Genomic DNA, 21,954 nt, shown 5'->3' on the forward strand with positions numbered 1-21,954 from the left:
TGAACCCAACCAACTGAACCCAACCACCATCTGATTCTACCCACCAACTGACCCCACCCACACTGATCCTACCCACTCCACGCATCAACTGATCCTACAACCCCACTGATCCTACCCACCCACTGATCCTACCTGCAGTTTCAGAAATATGGTTTTCACAATACTCCTCTTGATATGTGTTATAATCTCAAGATGTCAAGCTTAGCTGAAGTTTAAGTGAAGTTAACAGGATTTGACTGTTCAATATCAACTTATCCTATGTATATATATATTTCATATTAATTGCAGAGCCAGCAGAGGTCAAATACTTGTTTAAATGGTGTGGGCAAAGGGGCCCCTCCCCCCCCCCCCCCCTCTATCATCACCAGTCCATGGAGTTTTGGCATTCAATTGGGAAAGATTTAGACTCTTCCCAGCACAGTCTTGGATTCAATGCATGAAAATGTATTAGCACTAATAATCTAAATATGCCTCAGTGTAAAGGTTCAATTTTGTTTTGCATGAGGGACCCCAAGATCCCTTATACAGATAGACCCCTCATTCTTAATTCCTGGATCCAACTCTAGCCCAGTCTGAAAGATTCATGCCACAACAGAAATTGTCGGGGAGGATTTAGAACTTCAGCATATTTGAAATGAAGGCTTACGATGTTTCCTTCAGATTTAACAGTCAACCATTGACAATTAAGAGAAATAAACCAGAGGTCTTTCATCCATTACAATAAACTTTGTTCAAATCCAGGTTTGAAAGTCAGAGTGACGTACAAAACAAAGGTTTCAGCAATAATTGACTAATCAGATCTTTTCTTTATTATTTCAATCAGTATCTATTGTTCAACATTTCAATACAAAGCCAGAAAGATTATCATTTTCTGGGCAAGACTCCAAAAATTTACAATCATTTCACACAAAAAAATGACCCTAAGAGATAATCTTTTCTGTAAAAATTCTTAAAAATTGTGCATACTAAGATTGTGAAAATTTATAAATAAACTCATAATTTATTCAATCTTTTGTTCTTTCATAACAACATTTCCCTTGCCAAAACCTCATTACTATTATTAACAACCAGAACATCTCATTCACATTATGGTAAAATATATAAAAACAGAACTGCTTGTATCTCTCAGTGAAATAAGTGTATTATCTTATAACAAGCAGGTCCTTTAATTTAAATCTTCAAGTAGGTCATTTCACTCAAAGCAGCAGTGATAGACAATGAAACCAAAAGCAATATCAAGCTCAAATATCTCTATTCATTGTCCTATTTAATTGTCCTAATTAATTGTCCTATTTAATTAGCTGTCTGTCTGTCCATCTGTCTTTTAAATGTGTCTTTAATCAGCTTTTATTTCAGTAAGCCCCTGAAGAAGATCCTGCTAGGATTAAAACATCACGCTCTCTAAATGATTTCCTTCATGTATAGCCTTACTAAGTATTTCTAATATCTCAGACATGCTCACATCTTGAAGAGCATCTGAAGAGCATGCTACAATCGAAATGTCAGGCTCTCTAACTTTGATAGAATACCTTACCAATTGAGCAGTTTACGGCTACCCTAACTCAATAAAGTCATCTCACTGACACATAGAAATTAGTAGCTAACTTAAGACTTCTTCTGTATGTCCGTTAGTTTTATGATGTAACTCAATAAAGTCACCTCACTGACATATAGAAATTAGTAGCTAATTTAAATCCGATAGTGTTATGATTTAATTGAAGTGACAACTTGGCAACAAACCAGCTTCAAAGAGTAGTGATTAAGTAATCTGTACAAAGAATGAGCGGTGTAGCACCTACCTACACCATAACACCACTGCAACTTCACCTGAATGAACTGCACAGGTATGTACTGTTGTTAATGACAGCTTTACTTCTCATAAATTGAACAATTTAAACCTCACATCTGTGCCAAGAGCCACTCAATGAGGGTAACAGACCTGTGCACCACACTAGAGGAGTGTAAACCACAGAGGTAAACCATGGAGGTAAATGTTTTCTGAATAACCCAGTTAGACTGGTTCTATATCTGCTTTTAACAAATGAACGCTGATACATTTAATCCAACCAACCATTTCATCAAAAAAACAGGAATGCCATGAATTTTCAAATCCCTTCAAATTGGGAAAGATGTCCAAGCAGTACTGCCCTGTTGTTAAAAAAAACTAAGCCTAACGCATAGCAACCATGGCAATGGTATCAGGAATGCCAACACAAATATTTCTTCAAATTTTTCCCATCAATGCTCAAATTCTTGGACTGACTTCAAACCTGAGATGAACCCCTGGCTTGATACAGAGTTGTATGCAGCATGGATTTCGATGGCCTCAGGAAGCAGGAATTATATGATTGACCATATCCGCATCTGGCTCTCTGCTAGGTAAATTGATCGGCGAATTGTCCATAATGGTTGAATGTTGAGGTGGCCTCGCTTGAGATCTGTGGATGATCAGATTCAATGTATTGATGACAATAAGCTTTTGTTATTATATTACGATATCGACAAAAATATATCGACTTAAGTTTCTGCCCCGAATATCTGATGCCGAAGTAGCCAGATAATACCTCGAGATTTTAACTGACAATCACAAACACAAAACGAGACAGTTTTTAAAACTCAACTCAGAGTGAATATGAGACCATGAATCGCACTGTTTTCTCACAACAACATACAAATTGGTAATTTTAGTTGGCTGACTTCTCAGTTTTGGTCGTACCAGTTTGGATGTGTTTCATGAACCAAAATCACATAGGTTTTACACAGGGTCCACTCATTGCAACTGGATTTGGCCTAGTCCAAAATGGATGTGGGTTGTTGTGCCTTATATTGCCTCATATTGTTTGTTGGAGAGAAAAAAAGTACAATATAAATATATGTTATATATATATTATCTCATAACTGAACAACCCCAATATCAGCATGCAACTTTTCATGTAATAAGTACTGCCTCTGGTAAATAATTTTGCCTTTTCATTAAATGAAAAAAAAAATGGTCTGATATAACTTGTGCCAACATCACAAGTTATCAAGCAGATATTTCTATAAAAGTTCTGCATCAGAACACATTCTCACCTGGCTCCTTTTACCACCTCACTTGCCTTTTATTACACATGTCCATACTGGACCAACTGTTATCAAATTGACCCTCTACTGCCCCTCCCCCATGCCCACTCCCCTCCCACACCTCCACTTCAAGGAATTTGATTAATGTTTCTGCATTAGTCAGATATCTTAGTGTAGTAACAGTGAGGAACCAGTTATCACAGACATGCAATCCAGGTTAAAAGTGCTATTAATGTTAGATCTAAATTTGCTAAATCATTACAAGTTGAGCTAAGGTGACTAGTCTGCCATAACTGGTTATTCAGTCTCATCGGTTATTCAGTCTCATCATGGGCCCATAGCATAGCACTGCATAGCATTGAATAGGATAGCATAACAATGCATGGCATAGCATTGAATAGGATCCTACATAGGAACAAGAGAATGAATGACGTACTTGGGCGGTCTGTCTAGATCTGTGTAGCTTCTCCTTGTCACTGCTAGAGGATTCTCTTTGGGTCTGTTTGCAGATGGCGGCAGGCTGGCAGATTTGGCTAGAATGGCATCAAATTTTGACCTCTGACCCACCATAGCTGGCATAACATATATGGAGTTTGGGTTGCGGTTCCACCTGGAACCATTCGGGGGATGGACGGGTGGTAATTCTTTACCTGCAATCACGATAATTAAAAAAATAATCAATTGTATAAAGTCAAACTCTATAGCAAAATGGACTAAGCTGCTAGGGCCAGAATTAATGAATCAAGGGTATTTTTTAAATGTGTAATTTGAATGCTCTGCTTCTTGCCATTATTGGAGAGAGAGAGACCTGATGTTTGTGAAAGATGTATGATGCTAGCTACGCAAAGGGACTGAATGAAATAGTGTACATATTCCAGCATATACAGCCTTATGTACAGTTATTAAAAGGTTAGGTCGGTTAGGACTGTAGGGAGATTACAAGGACAACTATGTCTTATGCAATACTAGCAGATTTCAACCTACCATTTTGGTTACCTCTGTCTTCCACATAAATGTCACTAACTCTATGTCTTTCCACGTCTTCCAACTTTTGTCTCTTCTTGGCTTCCTTGGCTTCTTTCCAGCTCAATAAAAATTTCTTTTCTGTGTCGTTGATCTCTTTCCCGTCTAATACCGCTGGAAAATCAAGATAGAGAACAGGGATAAACCACACCTAACAGATACATCTTAGCAAGCTACCCCCCCTTCCCCCCCCAAGGGGTTCAGTTTGTTTGATGATGATAATACATGTGGATGATCAGGGCGAGAGAGATTATGGACACCGCCAAGGCCGACACATTTGGTCTAAACAACACTATACCATTTCACTATTTTATTCTTGCCTTACCTATAAGCATTCATGACAAGTAATACTCTGTCTCTATATTTTCCCTCTGTTACTAATCTCTTTTCTTCTCTGTAAATGACTGTCTCTGTAATTGCCCATTGTTATCATTTCATTCATTCGTTCATTCCTTACCTAAGCAATGATTCATGACAATGACTCTGTAATTGCCCATTGTTTTCATTTTATTCTTTAGTTCTTTCCTTACCTAAGCTTTCTTTCATAACAATGACTGTCTCTATAATTGCCCATTGTTACCATTTCATTCTTTTGTTCTTTCCTTACCTAAACATTCATTCAATACAATGGTTGTCTCTGTAATTGCCCATTGTTATCATTTCATTCTTTTGTTCTTTCCTTATCAAGCAGTCATTCAAGACAATGACTGTCTCTGTAATTGCCTATTGTTATCATTTCGATCTTTTGTTCTTTCCTTACCTAAGCATTCATTCATTCATTCATTACAATGGTTGTCTCTGTAATTTCCCATTGTTACCATTTCATTCTTTTGTTCTTTCCTTACCTAAAGCTTTATTTCATGACAATGACTGTCTCTGTCATTGCCCATTGTTATCATTTCATTCTTTTGTTCTTTCCTTATCAAGCAGTCTTTCATGAAAGTGACTATCTCTGTAATTGCCCATTGTTTGCATTTTATTCTTTTGTTCTTTCCTTACCTAAGTGTTCATTCATTACAATGGTTGTCTCTGTCATTGCCCATTGTTATCATTTCATTCTTTTGTTCTTTCCTTACCTAAGCATTCATTCAAGACAATGACTGTCTCTGTCATTGCCCATTGTTATCATTTCATTCTTTTGTTCTTTCCTTACCTAAGCATTCATTCAAGACAATTATTCTGTCTCTATACTTGGCTTTATGACATATTGGATTGCCTGTTAGCTCCAACCGCCACAAATTCCTCCAGGACTTGATGACTGCTGCCACACCTTTCATGTCTTTCAACTTGTTGTCTGATGCCAAGAACTGCATGATATCTCGCAAGATACGTAGCTCATTGATGTCATCGAGACAGTTCCCTGACACATTCAGCACCTGAAGACATGTCTGGAAAACAAAAGTGAATATTAAAAGTGAGACAACTAATTGATCAAACAAGAAGTATCCATTTAGGCAGTTCTAAAGTTAACATTTGATTCATGGGTTAATTCAGCGTTCAAATTTTGTATACCAGTTTAGAGGGTTTATGAACTTTGTGCTACATAAAATACCAACGGCTGCATACCACAGTCAGTCTGTGAGAGGTTTCAATCTGTCCTACAGAGAAAATTCTCCCACAAACTTTCACTAATGTGGTAGGTGGCTAGAATTCAAGACAGGCATTATAATTAACAAACTTGGGTGTATAAGTATAAGACAAAAATTATAACTGGTACAGTATACAGTAAGGTCCTGAATGCAACTACATAGCTACGGATACCAGCAAGTATAGATGGACCATGATGTTTGCTTTATCTCAGTAAGAGTACAAAACCAACCATGTGCATGAGTATGACTAGAAATACAGAGAAATGTATTCAGGTACAAGCACGGAATCGAGTACCACAAGACTGATAAATCAACAATAAAAATATTATGCAGTGGTAAGGTTGTATACACGATACTCCTTCAAGATTATAATTGAGAAAAGTGTGATCACTATAAACTTGTCGTTGCACATTTAGGGAGGAGCTACGTAGGTCATCAAAATATCTTCTTTGTTTCATGCAGAGAAATTGATGGACGATATAGCAGTTTGAACAAACCATGCATAAGGGATATTCACCAACCGACAGGAGGACATACTCACTGACAATGAAGCTAACGTTCTAGGGTCAAACAGGAGTCGTTCACCAACCGGAAGCTTCTGGTTGTCCACATGTAACTCTTTTAAAGAATCCAACTTATCTAATCCCTCTATAACACTGATTTCATTTCCACCTAAATACCTGCATGAGAAAACAAGGTAAGATTCAAGAGTTAACATCTAGTGCCCTAGTTGTTAGTCACAGGTATAAAGAGAACCCTTGAGTTCACTAAATTCCCCAAAATACTCGATATACAAAAGTAAAAGAACAAAATGTCTACAAATTATGTTTAGAAAGTCACACCCCCTATCCGCAACCCTCCATCCCTGTCAAAATGTAGGATGTGTATGATCCATTTTACAGAAAAGCATAAATGAAACCAAGTTTTAACTTCATATTTACATGGATTTGTTTTGACGCTCATGGCACAGTGAAACCACAGAGAAAGGGTAGAGCAGTTAACAGACAAAGAATAAGATAACGAAAGGAAAAAGTCAATTAGCAATCATTGAGGACTTTCTAGAAACAGATCTGTCTTCAGAGTTGATTTCAAGGACACAAGAGAAGGGAGGGAGCTTGATGGTTCAGATAATTTGTTTCAATGATGTGGGGCAGCAGAAGCAAAACAGTGGGTTTCCCCAGGATCTGTTTACTAGACTTTATCGTGAGAAGACATTTATTTCAAGGGCGCAATCCACGATGTGCATCATAAGGCTGCGATAGCTCTGATAAAGGTATTGGTGATAAACTGGCTTATGAATGGTAGACATATAATAAAGCAAGTATCTTAAAAATGATTCCGAGTGAGACTAGTAGCCAGTGTAATCTGGCAGGCCATATAGAAGCAATTACTCCTGTTCAAGTGGGAAGTTAGGAAAGCATACATACAGGTCGTTCTGTAACCACCCACAAAAACACAGTTTTGTCACAGGGACTAATTATGTATTCTTCGGAGCAAGAAATCTTGACAAAGTGAAAGAGATGCCAAAACTAGCTGCCGTACTTACAACTTTGATAACTTGCGAAGTTGGTTCAGGTTTTCAATCCTGACAATGTTATTATTCTGTAGGTACAAGTGTGTTAAATTAGCTGCAAAGCCAAGATTCTGTATCCTTGAGATGTGGTTGTCATAGAGATAGAGCACCGAGAGGTTGCGACACTGTGAAAGATCATCCTGAAATAAAATGTACATGACACCACGGTACTGAGTAAATGCATGTCACTGCAGAAACAAACATAATGAAATGTAATATACAGTAGGTCCAAAGACATCATAACGCGAAATATGAATTTACTAAGCTAATGATCTCAAAAGAAACCAAACTGGTCACAACTGTAAATGATACCTGATTCATATCAAATAAATATTATTTACTACTTTAGTTCTCCCCTGCTGCCCCATTCCTTCTCCCTCCTTGAACACCCATCATTTGACCAAAAAAAGTTGGCAAAGAACATATGTACTTACAATTTGGTCAATATTTTTCTCAGAGAAGTAGAGATGAGTAAGTTTCTTCAGGTATAGAGCTAGACTCTCATCCTTCTGTTTTCTTGTCTTGATGGAAGCCCTAGCTATCAAGTCTGTATTCAGTTTAACCATTATGTAGTCATGCTTATGCCACAGGTCATGTAGGGATACAGCCACCAGAAATCAAGATTTCAATTGCTTCAGGGTAAAACAGAACCATTAGCTGATGAGAAAAATATTTTTATATACGAGTAGGTGATGAGGAATGAAGCTGTATACTTCTCGCACCCAACCTGTAACCACTCCTCCTACGTACACCGGCAATACCAAGGCAATACAATTGCAGCCAGGGGTATCAATAAGGATTGACAATTATGATGGAGAGGGGGGGGGGGCATTTTTATCTGTCAAATATCTGTTTACCACACAAAATCTCCTGAATTTCCCATAACCACCACTCCTACAGTAGCTCAAATGTCATGCTCATGCCAACGTAATTACGTAATTACAAACAATTGAATAATCAAGTGATCTGTTTTTACTCTCCTGATCCGATGAAACTACTGAAATGTTCATGCCAATGTAAAACATTTCAAATGCTGATATTAACTGTCAAAATTTTAAGAAGTTAGGCCTAGGCTAGGCCCATTGTAACTTTAATAGCAGAACTTTAGGTTACAGCCTAGTCCTTACAATAAATTTAAACTCCAGCACAAACTTCAATGCTTGCATAGTATACCTAATGTCGGTTGAATAGTGTGTGATTAGACTGATTGAGCTGGGCTCTACTTTCCGCCATGGCAGATAGCTTGAAACCTATGGCGGATAGGTACATTTTAGGAATTTATTTTACACAGGAATGTTTTAGTGAAAGTTTCTGAGATTCGTGTGGAAGGATATAGGTACACCGTCTTCAAATGTGACGGTGTGCTGGATAGACTGAATTGTATTTAAGACAAAATAGGGAATAGACACACAGTCTTTAATGTACTTGTTGATTGAATAGTTTCAATTGTAAGTTCGTAAGAGTCGATACGCTGTCTTCAAATATATAATAATTGGTTGAATAAATCAAATTAATTAAGGTTGATTGTTTATTAAAAGGACTGATTCTAATTGTCAATTTAAATGACCTATTTTGTTGATTTTGCGGGCCTAGGTAGTGTGAAGAGAAGCAATATACAGTGCATATAGCCTAGGCCTACAAAAGTGCTTTACCGCAATCGGGGTAACACGGCGGAATGGCACTTTTTCTATGGCGGAAATAGCACATTTTCTATGGCGGAATGTACCGATGGTGGAATGACACGGCCCCCAGCTAGCCTATAGGCCTACACTCTGTCCTTGCCTGGTCAGGAACAGACCAGGAGATACTACTGTACAGTCACTACGAGTTGATTGCGTTATCTTTTATAAGCGTAAGGAGCGCTTGCAGCCTAACATTAAAATGCTTTCTGCAGCCTAACTTAACAGTTAAGCATTAATAGTATTTAGACTAACGTTACCATTTCTATTACTAGTATTCTTAGCCTAGGCCTATTTTCGGCACAACTTACTGTACAGTGTAGTGTAGGTCTCACGTAACGTAGGCTACTGTAAATGTTTGCAGATCAAATTAAAAAAAAAAGCATTACTCTTTTAAACAACTCAACCGTTTCTACGAGTAAAATCGAAGTTTAACACACATTAAGTTAAAAATTCAGTAGCTTACTATCATCTCATAGTGACAATAATTGGTCCTGGCTTGACAAGTGGGCAGGTCAGCACTTTGCTTAGGCTGCGTCTATGCCGGTCGTTGCTAAGGAAGCAATAGTAAAAGATTTAGTGCTAGTGCACGAAGAGCATACGTTATTCCTAGCTTACAAACTGTACTGAAAATGGTCACCACTCACCTATCTATCGTGATATCTTGCCGTGACATAGGGCAACAATTTTTAATCCAAGTTGTAAGTTAGGAATAATAGATGCCCTTCGTGTACTAATATAATTATTTAATATTCCTTAGGAACGACCGTGTCGAACGCCATTTTAACATTTATACAATAATTCGAGATATCTACAATTAAATTGTAGATATCTGCAATTAATTTCAAATATCTCGAATTAAATTGAAGAAATCTCTAATCATTCCAGATATCTCCAGTTCAACATGAGATATCAGAAATGCATGTATTTTCGATATCTTGAATTTTATTTAAGATATCTCATATTGATTTTAAGATATTAAGACTAATAAAAGTTATTAAAATGGAACATTATTTAAAATTTCTCGAATTGAATTCGAGATATCAGAAATTGAATTCAAGATATCAAAAATTGAATTAGAGATATAAAAAAAAAAATCGAATTTGAGATATCCAAAATAGAATTCAAGATATCAAGAATTCGAATTTGAGATATTGTTAATGAAGTCTGCAAGTAAGGAGAAGAAAGCTGCTTATGTCCTATGGATAGCTTAAGGGGATTACAAAGCTGGGATTACTTAGACATGTAAAGACTTGCTAATAGGATTAAAGGATAGAGCTAGAGATGAGGAGAGAAAAGTAGGGAAGGGTTTACAAATTACAACAGTTGGGCTGTGGCTTTTGTGAGGTGAAGAGTTAAGGTAATAACAAGAGACAAGGAAAGGGAGAAGCCTAGGTTGTGTGAGACGATAGCGGTGATAGTGTTGGAAGGTAGCAGAGTTTGTTGACGAAGATGTTTTGTGATTGTGAAAGGGAGCAGTGGCATTTTGTAGAGTCCGATAATAAAAGAAGAAAAGCATCGAATAACATTGTCCTTAACTTATTAAACCAAACTACGTAATTACATGGTGGCAACGGTTTAAAAGAAGAAATGCCTCGGTGTTTGCCCACTACCATTGTGTTAAATCCGCTACCAGCTAAAAGTCAATGGGATTCAAAGGATATAACTTTAGCTAATGTGTTAGTCATGCAGACGATTTGTTAATTTAACAGAAAATAGGTAACAACACATGAAACTTGGGCGAAACGGATGGATGGTAATCGTTTCAGAAAACATCTGAAGAAGCAAGATCCCGAAGGTATGTAACGACATCATACAACCGCATAGTGGTGGAGCTGATTGTACGGTGGAGATCATACAACGCCCAATTACGGAAGCAGAGTTGTCCATTTAAAAAACACGCTGTTACATAAAAATTCATTAATCAAGGTGGAGGAAGTCATTGTTTGGTGGAAGAGAAGAAGAAACAAAAATATAGAATACAGACAGCAACCAAATATGACAGCTGAGGCACTTTTATGGATTTTTTTTTAAGGAGTTCTTCTTGGACACTTTCTCGCTGAAACTGCGGTGGAGATCGCATACAGGCCGTAGCCAGGAATTTGCCAAGGGAGGGGCGAAACTGTAGATTTGGCATTGCAAACTATCTAAGCGTAGCGCCACCATGAGTGGCGCGAAGCGTACAAAAAATTTTGGCTGAAAATGCCTCCCAGATCGCTGGAAATGGCACTTCCCAGGCCTTGTAAGTTACATCTTAGCATTTTCTCTTTTGAAAATACTAGCGATATCATAAAAACATTAAAAAAAAATATATGCTCAAGGGGGGGGGGGGTGGCGGCTGCCCCCTTCGCCCCCCCCCCCTTGGCTACGCGCCTGATCGCATATACATTAAGGTTGTAAACCGATATTTATTAATAATTGCTATTTCATATTCTCCATTTAAGGGTGCATCATGTATAATTTAGTGTCAGAGAAAAGTGAAGTGAAAATGAACACGACAGATAAAAGGGAGGACCAAACTTCTTCACCAGGGATACCTGAAGGTCTTCCAAAAGAAATGCGGATAAACTACTTACTAGATATGCGTAAGGTAGAAGCACAAATTGAAATAGAAAAATGTAAACAAAATCATGAAATAGAAAACAAAAGTCCGAACAAGACCATGAACTGAACAAGGCTAAAGTAGAGGCAGATACAGAAGTAAAACTAAAGCAACTTCAGATAGAGAACGAAACTGCCAAAGTTCAAGTGAACCCAACGTATAAGTGGCAAGTGGTGAAAGTGTAAATTTGATGAAGGTGCCTCGTCTGCATGAGAAGGAAAATGCTGATGTATATCTTAGAGGTTTTGAAATGTTAGCAGAAACAAACAAGTGGGATAAATCACAGTGGGCAATAATTTTTGGTTATTTGGTTTTCATACATTATGCTATGATGTGAAAGAAATTTAAAGCAACATGATATGCTAATTTTTCAAATATCTTGGAAAAGACTTGCAATACAGGAATTAGCCTATAGTTATCTTTCACCTTTTTCTGTTACTTTATTTTGTAGTCAGGAAAAGCACTTGTAATTTTAAGATCATTAGGCACATTATACCACTATTAAAACACCTGTTCACAAGATGGCTGAATGGACGAACAATAATGTTATTAAATGCTTTAACAACTTTACAATGAATATTATAATTGTCCTTGACTACCATTTTGAAGATCTTTGATACATTCCATAATATCGTCATCATCGGTGGAATACAAAAACATACAGTGATCATGTATACACCAGCTCTTCTTAATTTTGGAGCGACTACTTCATCCTTGAAGAGGGAAATAACGTTCATACAAGAAGATACAAATGAATGCGTTTTAAGTAGAATTAAAATCATTTACTATTAGAACATCAGTCCAAACCACCTGTGAAAGATCCTGATGAAATGAAGTTATAGCACTTTGCGTCAATTTACGGTGTAAGTTTGTAGACCTATTCCTTCTAGATGTATAAGAAGAAGAGGCGTCAATCATAGAAGGGGGAGGGGGGACAGGGTGACACGTCCCCACCTCTAAAGGGTGGGGACAGGTTTGGTAACTGATTCGCGTAGGCGCTGGAGTATCATTCAGACTCATAATGACTCGTGTATCCCACAAAGGGAGCTGAAACATTGTGCTACATGAGATTAGTATGTTATTATTTTTTTTATTCTCAACTGCTCGACCACCAGATGCTCGACCAGATCCCTCCCTCCCTCCCTCCCTCCCTCCCTCCCTCCCTCCCTCCCTCCCTCCCTCCCTCCCTCCCTCCCTCCCTCCCTCCCTCCCTCCCTCCCTCCCTCCCTCCCTCCCTCCCTCCCTCCCTCCCTCCCTCCCTCCCTCCCTCCCTCCCTCCCTCCCTCCCTCCCTCCCTCCCTCCCTCCCTCCCTCCCTCCCTCCCTCCCTCCCTCCCTCCCTCCCTCCCTCCCTCCCTCCCTCCCTCCCTCCCTCCCTCCCTCCCTCCCTCCCTCCCTCCCTCCCTCCCTCCCTCCCTCCCTCCCTCCCTCCCTCCCTCCCTCCCTCCCTCCCTCCCTCCCTCCCTCCCTCCCTCCCTCCCTCCCTCCCTCCCTCCCTCCCTCCCTCCCTCCCTCCCTCCCTCCCTCCCTCCCTCCCTCCCTCCCTCCCTCCCTCCCTCCCTCCCTCCCTCCCTCCCTCCCTCCCTCCCTCCCTCCCTCCCTCCCTCCCTCCCTCCCTCCCTCCCTCCCTCCCTCCCTCCCTCCCTCCCTCCCTCCCTCCCTCCCTCCCTCCCTCCCTCCCTCCCTCCCTCCCTCCCTCCCTCCCTCCCTCCCTCCCTCCCTCCCTCCCTCCCTCCCTCCCTCCCTCCCTCCCTCCCTCCCTCCCTCCCTCCCTCCCTCCCTCCTATTGGTGTAAAATATTGACACCTCTTATAACGGCCACTATAAAACTTGGTTGAAGGAAATGAAAAAATAGCAGATATTTCCGAAACCGAACACTACACACATAGGCGTAGGAGGCGCGGCGGCAGTGGCGGAGCTAGGGATATTGGTCAGGAGGGGCGAGAATGGTCTGTAGGGGCGCTTTCGACACTATCTAAGCGGAGCGCCACCACTGGTTGGCGCGTAGCGTACAGAAAATTTTTGAGTAAAGATGCTCCCTAGATCGCCGGAAATGACCCTTTCCGGGCCTGGCTAATTTGCAGATAAACGAAGAATAAGGTGTCATCGCCAAATTACACCAACAAAATGTGACAAATCTCAATAAGTAGATGAGAGCGCAATAAAAAAGTCAATAATCTAGAATAAGTAAAAAGTGGTAAAGAGCTGAAAAAGGCGCCAGCAGTCCATTTGAGTCCGTCAGGGGGGGGGGCATCCGCCCGCCCGCCCTCTGACCGTATGGACGCTCCGCCACTGCGCGGCGGGGGTGCAGCCCCTAATTCGCCATTACTAATGTAAAAGAGAGTTTTGACATAATTGGACCTCCATGCTTTTTCTACATCTACATGAGACATGTCGTTGTTTACATTAGCATCCCGCGGTATACTGCGCAATTTTAACGGACCGTACGGTACACGATGGCATGCGATGTAGTAACCGATGCTTGCTTATATGATATTGACTTTAACACGTTGAACGCGAGCTTTGCGCGCGAAAATTTTTGGTTATTTTTTCAGGCAAGTCGGACAGTTTTGAGGCTTTTCATCCTGGAACGCCATTTTCATGCTCACTGATATGATGTGATATCTGCTGTTTGCGTTACAAATTCCAACAGGCGCGTAGCGAGGAATTTGCCAAGGTAGGGGCGAAGCCTGTAGGCAAATTATCTAAGCGTAGCGCCACCATAGGTTGGCGCGAAGCGTACAAGCAAATTTTGGCCGAAAATGTCTCCCAGGTAGCTGGAAATGACACTTCCCAGGCCTTGTAAGTTGCATCTAAGCACTTTCTATTTTGAAATTACTTAGCGATATCATTTAAAAAAAAATGCTGAATGGGGGGGGGGGCGGGCGGTCGCCCCCATCCCAAAATGCGTCATGTTCCCCGACGACACGGTCGAGTTCGAGACCAGCCACAGTTGGTTTCATAGCACAATTCTACACACGCGTTATGATAGACCATATATAGTATATATATAGATCATTAGTGAGAGGGAAATGGAAACGTCAAAAAATGGAGTTGTCGGTGTAAAGGGTAGGGTGAGTCACACTTTTACGAAATCATTGATCCGTCACTGGCTACCCTTTAGCGCTGTAATGATGTTACTGTTCCTCTTTCTCTTCCCGGTGTCTTCGCGTTTTTCTTTTACTCCCTCCTTTCTCCTTTCTCCTTTTTCTCTCTTTCTTCTTTTTCTTTTCCCTTCCTTCCTCTCCTCCTCCTCTTTTTTCCCCTCTTTTTTCCTTTTTTCTTCTCTTTTTTTTCTCTCCTCTTTTTCTTACCCGGGGGGCGCGCGCCCCCAACGCCCCCCCTAGATACGCACCTGTATGTTTAGACAACGAAATAAGTTTGCCTTTTTAGCGTTCCATAAAACATTCTTGCTACCCTCTCGCCAACCGATGGTGGCGCTCAGATAGTGTCATGATGGTCCCTTTTAGGAATGGCCCACCCACTAAAGATTTCTTTCAAAGGCCCTGGTATAACCTCACCTCAAAGCATCACTGTGTAACATTTGGACGATACATGTTTCTCGATGTTCCGCAACTGTGTATGGAACGCTAAAAGTGAAAAGTTCAAGAATGTTTCCGTTTGGGTTTAAGTTTCAATTAACCATGATACGGCTCTAAGTCACACCCGGATGTTAAATAGCCAAGTCTTCCTTAATTTAAGTCCAATCACTTGTCAGATGTTGACTTTTGTTAAAATTTATCTATGACTGACATATAAATCCAGGGACCAAACAGAAGCAAACTTGAAGATTTATAGTTGTGAGTGCCACCCCCCCCCCCCATTCGCGCCCGCCGAAGCTTCATACTACACCCATTTAACTTTGACTATCTAACTCGAAATCATTTGTGATTCATAATTATTAATTTTCCACAAACAAATTAAACATCTCCGAAATTTAGCGATAGTACCTGTGTTTTCAACATTTCGTTATTTTAAGTTGACTATGTACATGAGATTAACAACACCACGTGCAACCACATAATACTTTGTCATTAGTTGACATGGCTGGTATTAGAAGATTTATTTAGGGATATTGTAATCTATATATATTTATAAATGTTACCCTATGTTTTGTGAGTAGTTCGACGGCAACCCTGATAATGACTTCATATAAACATATAAGTATATGAAATGTGTATGTATATGTCCTAGAACCAAGAATCGTTAAGAATCCACTTGCAATTATCCATTTCCAACCAACTAATAATACTTGGGGGTTGGGGGGAGGGTGAGGGTTGACTACGAGGGATGCAACAAATTAAGGAAAAATGCACAAGTTTACTATGTTTTATTTTTTTATTCTTTTGTGAGACTCATGCAATAATCAATTTTCAAACTATCAAACAACAGTATGCTGGTTAATATTAATAATTTGACATCAATTTCAATAAATATCTCCTCATTCCCTTTGAAAATGAATTATTTAGTCGAATCGTCCCGTTTGTAATTTGTGTTGCATTATACTTCTTCTTTCTTGTCTATGGCACGTCTAGCTGTCCGATGCTCGAAGATTTGTGTCGATCTTTTCTTATTTTTCCTTTTGTAAAACCTGCTCTTTTGTGCAATGTTATTTATACAGTGTTTTGTCTACACAGGCCGTATTTTCATATCTGTGTATTGAAGGTTGCATCCATAACTGTTCAAACTAGAACTATACCAGAACATGTGCGTTCCTCGAGTAGAGCCGTCATAGTCTCCGTTGAGGTGAGAATAAGCGCAATAAGCGCAGTTGTCGCTGCCATCGGGAAAATAATTGCAATAGTAACTATAACCGGGACAATAAGACCGACACTGAGAAGCAGAATAATAACGTCTACAGTCATAATAATCGTAGAACCACCAGGCTCCTCTGTGTTCCACAGCACAGTTGTAGCTGCTCCATCCATCGTTGTCCCGGTCTTTTGTACTGAACGGTTTATTGTTGCTACCAGACAAACGATCATAACCTGCGACAAACAAGAAAGAGTAAATAAATCGGTCATTTTATATACTTTAAACGAATCCAATATCGGATGTAAAATAGAGGGCAGTGCGTTTTTGTCCTACCAACATGAAAACGTCAGTTCCGCGAATGTTTTGTTTTTTTGTGTTCAATATTTACGATACATAAGGTGGTATTTTGTCTTTGCAAGGGAGTTTTTATATACTTTTGTTGTTGTTCCGTTTGAAATACAGCACCACAATAGGAGTAGAATACAGATGGGGAAACCACTTTAACCAAATACTAGGTTTGGGTTACTAGAGTCGCTAATATCGCTCTTTATTTATATTTATTCATCCGCAAGTATTTACAATACTATTCATTCATTTCATTATTTGATTGTTATTTCTAAGTTCACAACTGATTAGTTTCCTACTCTGTCAAAACTGTAGTTATAAAGTTCTTGTTTGTTGAATAATATAACCCTGTTCTACTGCGTACTGGGTATTCAGTGTGTTATTGTCATCGATTGTTCAATTATTTACCCTAGATATATAACACTTTGTAATTGGTGTATCTTTCAACCTGAGCTCACACGTTGGACTGTAAACGTAGATTGAAATTACACTATACACAAATCATAAAATCAATACTTTTAAATGAAGAATAGAACCGACATTGTATAAACGGAATTTACTATTAATGTAGTAGCTAATATTTTAGGTTTCGACAAAGTAACCAAAATTCGATGTATTACATTTATGAAAATCTTGAATGATATTGATTATCGTCTTTTTATTATTTAGTTCTTATCGACATGTACTTCTAGTCTCGTACGTATAACTTCTTTGAACAGACTGATTGATTGATTAAAATTTATCGAATCTATACAGACGAATATTTCAAATAAATCATTTTTGATTCCTCTATTTCAATGTTCTATGCATGATAAACCCTAAATGACTTTTCACATAACATGATTAAATTTAAATAGCGCCTCAAAGTTTTCACATATGAGAATCATCGAAATATACTTACCACTTAAAGTCACACTATACAGTAACGAGAAGGCACACGTGACATGCTTCCAGTTACTACTAATATGATATTAACCCCTTTGTAAGTTGGAAGTGATGCGAGTTTGGTAGACAACAGCGAGCGGCAAGGCAACAGACATTTACGATAATTTTCAGAATACTCGTTTAGGTTGGGGTGATAGTGATGTTGAGATTTACTTTCTCTGTGTCAGAAATACATGGACACTGGCTATTATAATATCTACTGCCAAAGTTTTATATATTGTTAGGTGCTTGTTACGTGCAAACACGGCCAAGAGACTTGTGTTTCCAATGAAAAGCGGATCTTATCGTCTGCTTCTTATGTCTGTACACATTGTATACAGTCCTGAAACCTACGTGCGTTCCAGTTGTACTTCAAACGCTTGAAAGAAAATAGCAATGTTTGGAATTGAAAATTGCTGTGAACCTTGAACTTAAATATCATTTAGCCAGGAATGCGGTAGCTATGAGATCAGGACATTAGTTGTTAGTTGCTTCTCCTAATTCACGTAATCGGTCCAGATTTATGTTTGCGTCAGTGATTAGAACCATCTATTACTCACCTGTATTTCCGCTGTGTGATCCAACTGATAGTCGATACTTGTTTGCTTGGTTATTAATCCTAAAAGTCGAATAGACGGCGTATTTTGATGATGAGCCGGAGTCCCTTAGATCAATACGAAGCTGGTAAGTTTTCTGGTTGGTCAGAGAGTAGATATATTTATTACCTAGCCAGTGGTCATCATTTTTATTACCGAAACCGTCCTTGTAGTCCCTCCAACCACGATAAAAGTCAACGGAGGCACTCGATCGTCGTTGGAAAACCTATGAAATAAAAAAGAAAAGTGAATCCAGCTGTATAATCTAGTTATCCGTAAGAGCATAACATTCAACGCCGTTAGATAGTTAACAAAGATATGGATACTGTGAAAGTGAGATAATTTGCAATAGTGTTTTGTTTCTTGATTTTGGTTCTTCCTTAAATGGTCAAGTGCATCTCAAAGAGATCTGCAGTGCATCATTTTGAGGAATTTAAAGTATAATGTGAGAAAGTTCAGAATTTAAGTCCTTAATTGTTTGCGAAGCTCACCGTCCATCCTCCTCCGTTACTTTCCATCTCACAGTAAACCTGAATACCGCGTGGCCAACCATCAGGGTAAATGGTGTAAACTCCATCACTGCGTGTACCGGAAATATAAAGCTCTTGGCAATCTTTTGGGACCACCTCGCGGGTGCACGTCACTCCGTCCCCTTCGTAGTTTGTATTGCAGTAACATTTACGGACACTCCTCCTCGTAGCACAGGTTGCGTGACTACTACACTGGTAACTTTCATCTACAAGTCGGCTGTTCCTACAAGTTGATTTTCGTGTACATCTTGAATTGATGTAAAAGTGGCCCTCCTGTTTTAAGATATTCAGCAAAAAGAAAAACAACAACTAATAAATGAATTATGCATTTGCGGTTGTCATATTGAAATGTACCGGATTTCAACAATAAGTGGCCACGTGATTCCCGACTAAACGAAATACATCCCTCGACTGAAAGGTTTTACTGTATTGGCGACAAAAAACTGGGTCTATAGCCCCTTCACAACCACGATGCGCACGCTACTCGGTTATCTGTAAATGCAATGTAATTATCGACAAGTATAAATAGTAAAGGTTTGCTTCTAATTATATGGACAATGATTTAAAAAAAACCATTACAAAATGACCTAAAAGAACCGTACTGACCCCTAATACACTTCCTTTGTCGGCAACGAAGCAGTTGTGGGTGCACGTCACTCCGTCCCCTTGGTAGTTTTGATTACAGTAGCATTTACGGACACCGTTCCTCTCAGCACAGGTTGCGTGACCACTACACTGGTAACTCGCCTCTATAATCTGGTTATTTTGGCAAGTTGATCTTCGTGTACATCCTGAATTGATGTAAAAATCGCCAACCTGATTTAAGATATTCATCAAGTAAGAAACAACAAATAAACAAATAATAAATTTGCGGTTGTCACAGTGAAATGTATATGATTTCAACGGTGGGTGGCCAATGATAAATCCCCTCGAATGATCTAGGTATGGATATGAACCTTTTCGAAAAATATATGAGGTCTTTCAAGCCAACTCCGATGAATGGACGTAGGAATCCGCCTTAAAAATTGTAGCCACAACTATTGCATTCAACCACTTATCACGACTATATATTAGCCATACAAATGAATCTAACCGCAAGACTGTGAAAAAAGTATCCATGAATTTTTGTGTCAGGCTTATAAGTGCATGCACATCCGTAGGAGTGGTCTCGTGATTCCCGAATCAACGTAATATATCCATCGACTGACAGTTTTGAGAGGACTGTCGACAAAAACAAATGGGTCAATGGCCCTGCCCAACCACGATGCGAACGCCACTCAGATATCTGTACTGTAATGTGATTATCGACAAGTATAATAAGTAAAGGTTTCCTTCTAATTATATGTACAAGATTAAGAACAAAGCATTATAAAAATGACCTGAAGGACCGTACTGACCCCTAATACACTTCCTATGTCAGCAACGAAGCAGTTGTGGCGGCACGTAACTCCGTCCCCTTGGTAGTTTTGATTACAGTAGCATTTACGGACACCGCTCCTCTCAGTACAGGTTGCGTGACTACTACACTGGTAACTTTCATGTTCAAGCCGGCTGTTCCTACAAGTTGATTTTCGTGTACATCTTGAATTGATGTAAAAGTGGCCCTCCTGTTTTAAGATATTCAGCAAAAGGAAAGCCAACAACTAATAAATGAATTATGCATTTGCGGTTGTCATATTGAAATGTACTGGATTTCAACGATGGGTGGCCACGTGATTCCCGACTAAACGTAATACATCCCTCGACTGAAAGATTTTACTGTATTGGCGACAAAAAACTGGGTCTATAGCCCCTACACAACCACGATGCGCACGCTACTCGCTAATCTGTAAATGCAATGTAATTATCGACAAGTATAAATAGTAAAGGTTTGCTTCTAATTATATGGACAATGATTAAAAAAACCCATTACAAAATGACCTAAAAGAACCGTACTGACCCCTAATACACTTCCTTTGTCGGCAACGAAGCAGTTGTGGGTGCACGTCACTCCGTCCCCTTGGTAATTTGGATTGCAGTAACATTTACGGACACCGTTAATCTCAGAACAGGTTGCGTAACTACTACACTGGTAACTCTCATCCACGAGCCGACTGTTCCTACAAGTTGATTTTTGTGTACATCTTGAATTGATGTAAAAGTGGCCCTCCTAATTTAAGATATTCAGCGAAAAGAAAAACATCAACATCAACTTATAACCGAAATAAACAGAATGTGTCAGGCTTATCAGTGCATGCACACCCGTAGGAGTGGCCTCGTGATTCCCGACTAAACGTAATATATCCCTTGACTGACAATTTTGACTGGACTGGCGACAAAAACAAATGGGTCAATGGCCCCTGCCCAACCACGACGAGCGCGTCACTCGGATAACTGTAAATGTAAAATGAATATTGACAAGTATAAAGAGTAAAGGTTTGCTTCTAATTATATGGACAATAATTAAGAACGAAGCATTATAAAAAGGGCATGAAGGAACCGAACTGACCCCTAACACACTTCCTATGTCAGCAACGAAGCAGTTGTGGGTGCACGTCACTCCGTCCCCTTGGTAGTTTTGATTACAGTAGCATTTACGGACACCGTTCCTCTCAGCACAGGTTGCGTGACCACTACACTGGTAACTCGCCTCTATAATCTGGTTATTTTGGCAAGTTGATCTTCGTGTACATCCTGAATTGATGTAAAAATCGCCAACCTGATTTAAGATATTCATCAAGTAAGAAACAACAAATAAACAAATTATAAATTTGCGGTTGTCACAGTGAAATGTATATGATTTCAACGGTGGGTGGCCAATGATAAATCCCCTCGAATGATCTAGGTATGGATATGAACCTTTTCGAAAAATATATGAGGTCTCTCAAGCCAACTCCGATGAATGGGCGTAGGAATCCGCCTTAAAATTTGTAGCCACAAATATTGCATTCAACCACTTATCACGACTATATATTAGCCATACAAATGAATCTAACCGCAAGACTGTGAAAAAAGTATCCATGAATTTTTGTGTCAGGCTTATAAGTGCATGCACACCCGTAGGAGTGGTCTCGTGATTCCCGAATCAACGTAATATATCCCTCGACTGACAGTTTTGAGAGGACTGTCGACAAAAACAAATGGGTCAATGGCCCTGCCCAACCACGATGCGAACGCCACTCAGATATCTGTACTGTAATGTGATTATCGACAAGTATAATAAGTAAAGGTTTCCTTCTAATTATATGTACAAGATTAAGAACAAAGCATTATAAAAATGACCTGAAGGACCGTACT

At 39.5% G+C, this 21,954-nt stretch overlaps 2 protein-coding genes across 3 annotated transcripts in view; both read right to left on the reverse strand.

Moving 5' to 3' along the window:
- Positions 1-730: 730 nt before the first annotated feature.
- On the reverse strand, positions 731-9,534 carry LOC139973716 (protein phosphatase 1 regulatory subunit 42-like). Of its 2 annotated transcripts, none has more exons than XM_071980561.1 (8): positions 9,394-9,534; positions 7,683-7,880; positions 7,222-7,388; positions 6,217-6,355; positions 5,240-5,474; positions 4,048-4,200; positions 3,500-3,713; positions 731-2,438 (listed from the first exon to the last, which is right to left on the reverse strand). In XM_071980561.1, exons 2-8 carry the CDS (start codon positions 7,812-7,814, stop codon positions 2,327-2,329), a joined length of 1,152 nt encoding a protein of 383 aa, XP_071836662.1. In that variant the 5' UTR covers positions 7,815-7,880; positions 9,394-9,534; the 3' UTR covers positions 731-2,326. The 2 variants fall into 2 exon arrangements, with proteins under 2 accessions (XP_071836662.1, XP_071836661.1); XM_071980560.1 differs by having other exon boundaries at positions 7,683-7,905.
- Positions 9,535-15,847: 6,313 nt separating this feature from the next.
- LOC139973667 (zonadhesin-like) overlaps positions 15,848-21,954 on the reverse strand; it is a 29,792-nt gene continuing 23,685 nt past the window's right edge. Inside the window, exons 21-23 of the mRNA XM_071980492.1 lie at positions 18,640-18,951; positions 18,113-18,374; positions 15,848-16,516 (exon numbers count right to left, since the gene is read on the reverse strand). Coding sequence (XP_071836593.1) covers positions 16,158-16,516; positions 18,113-18,374; positions 18,640-18,951 — 933 coding nt within the window. The 3' untranslated portion in view covers positions 15,848-16,157. The remainder of the gene's footprint in view (positions 16,517-18,112; positions 18,375-18,639; positions 18,952-21,954) is intronic.

Source organism: Apostichopus japonicus, chromosome 9 (assembly GCF_037975245.1).
Source record: "Apostichopus japonicus isolate 1M-3 chromosome 9, ASM3797524v1, whole genome shotgun sequence".
NCBI lineage: Eukaryota > Metazoa > Echinodermata > Holothuroidea > Aspidochirotida > Stichopodidae > Apostichopus > Apostichopus japonicus.

What these genes read in the sequence shown, in the direction of transcription:
- LOC139973716 (XM_071980561.1), bottom strand. Translation starts at nt 7,814, where the DNA reads ATGGTTAAACTGAATACAGACTTGATAGCTAGGGCTTCCATCAAGACA. An exon ending in CTTCGCAAGTTATCAAAGTT is followed by an intron (nt 6,356 to 7,221) that starts GTAAGTACGGCA and finishes TTTCTCATGCAG; the next exon opens with GTATTTAGGTGGAAATGAAA. An exon ending in GAACGTTAGCTTCATTGTCA is followed by an intron (nt 5,475 to 6,216) that starts GTGAGTATGTCC and finishes TTTGTTTTCCAG; the next exon opens with ACATGTCTTCAGGTGCTGAA.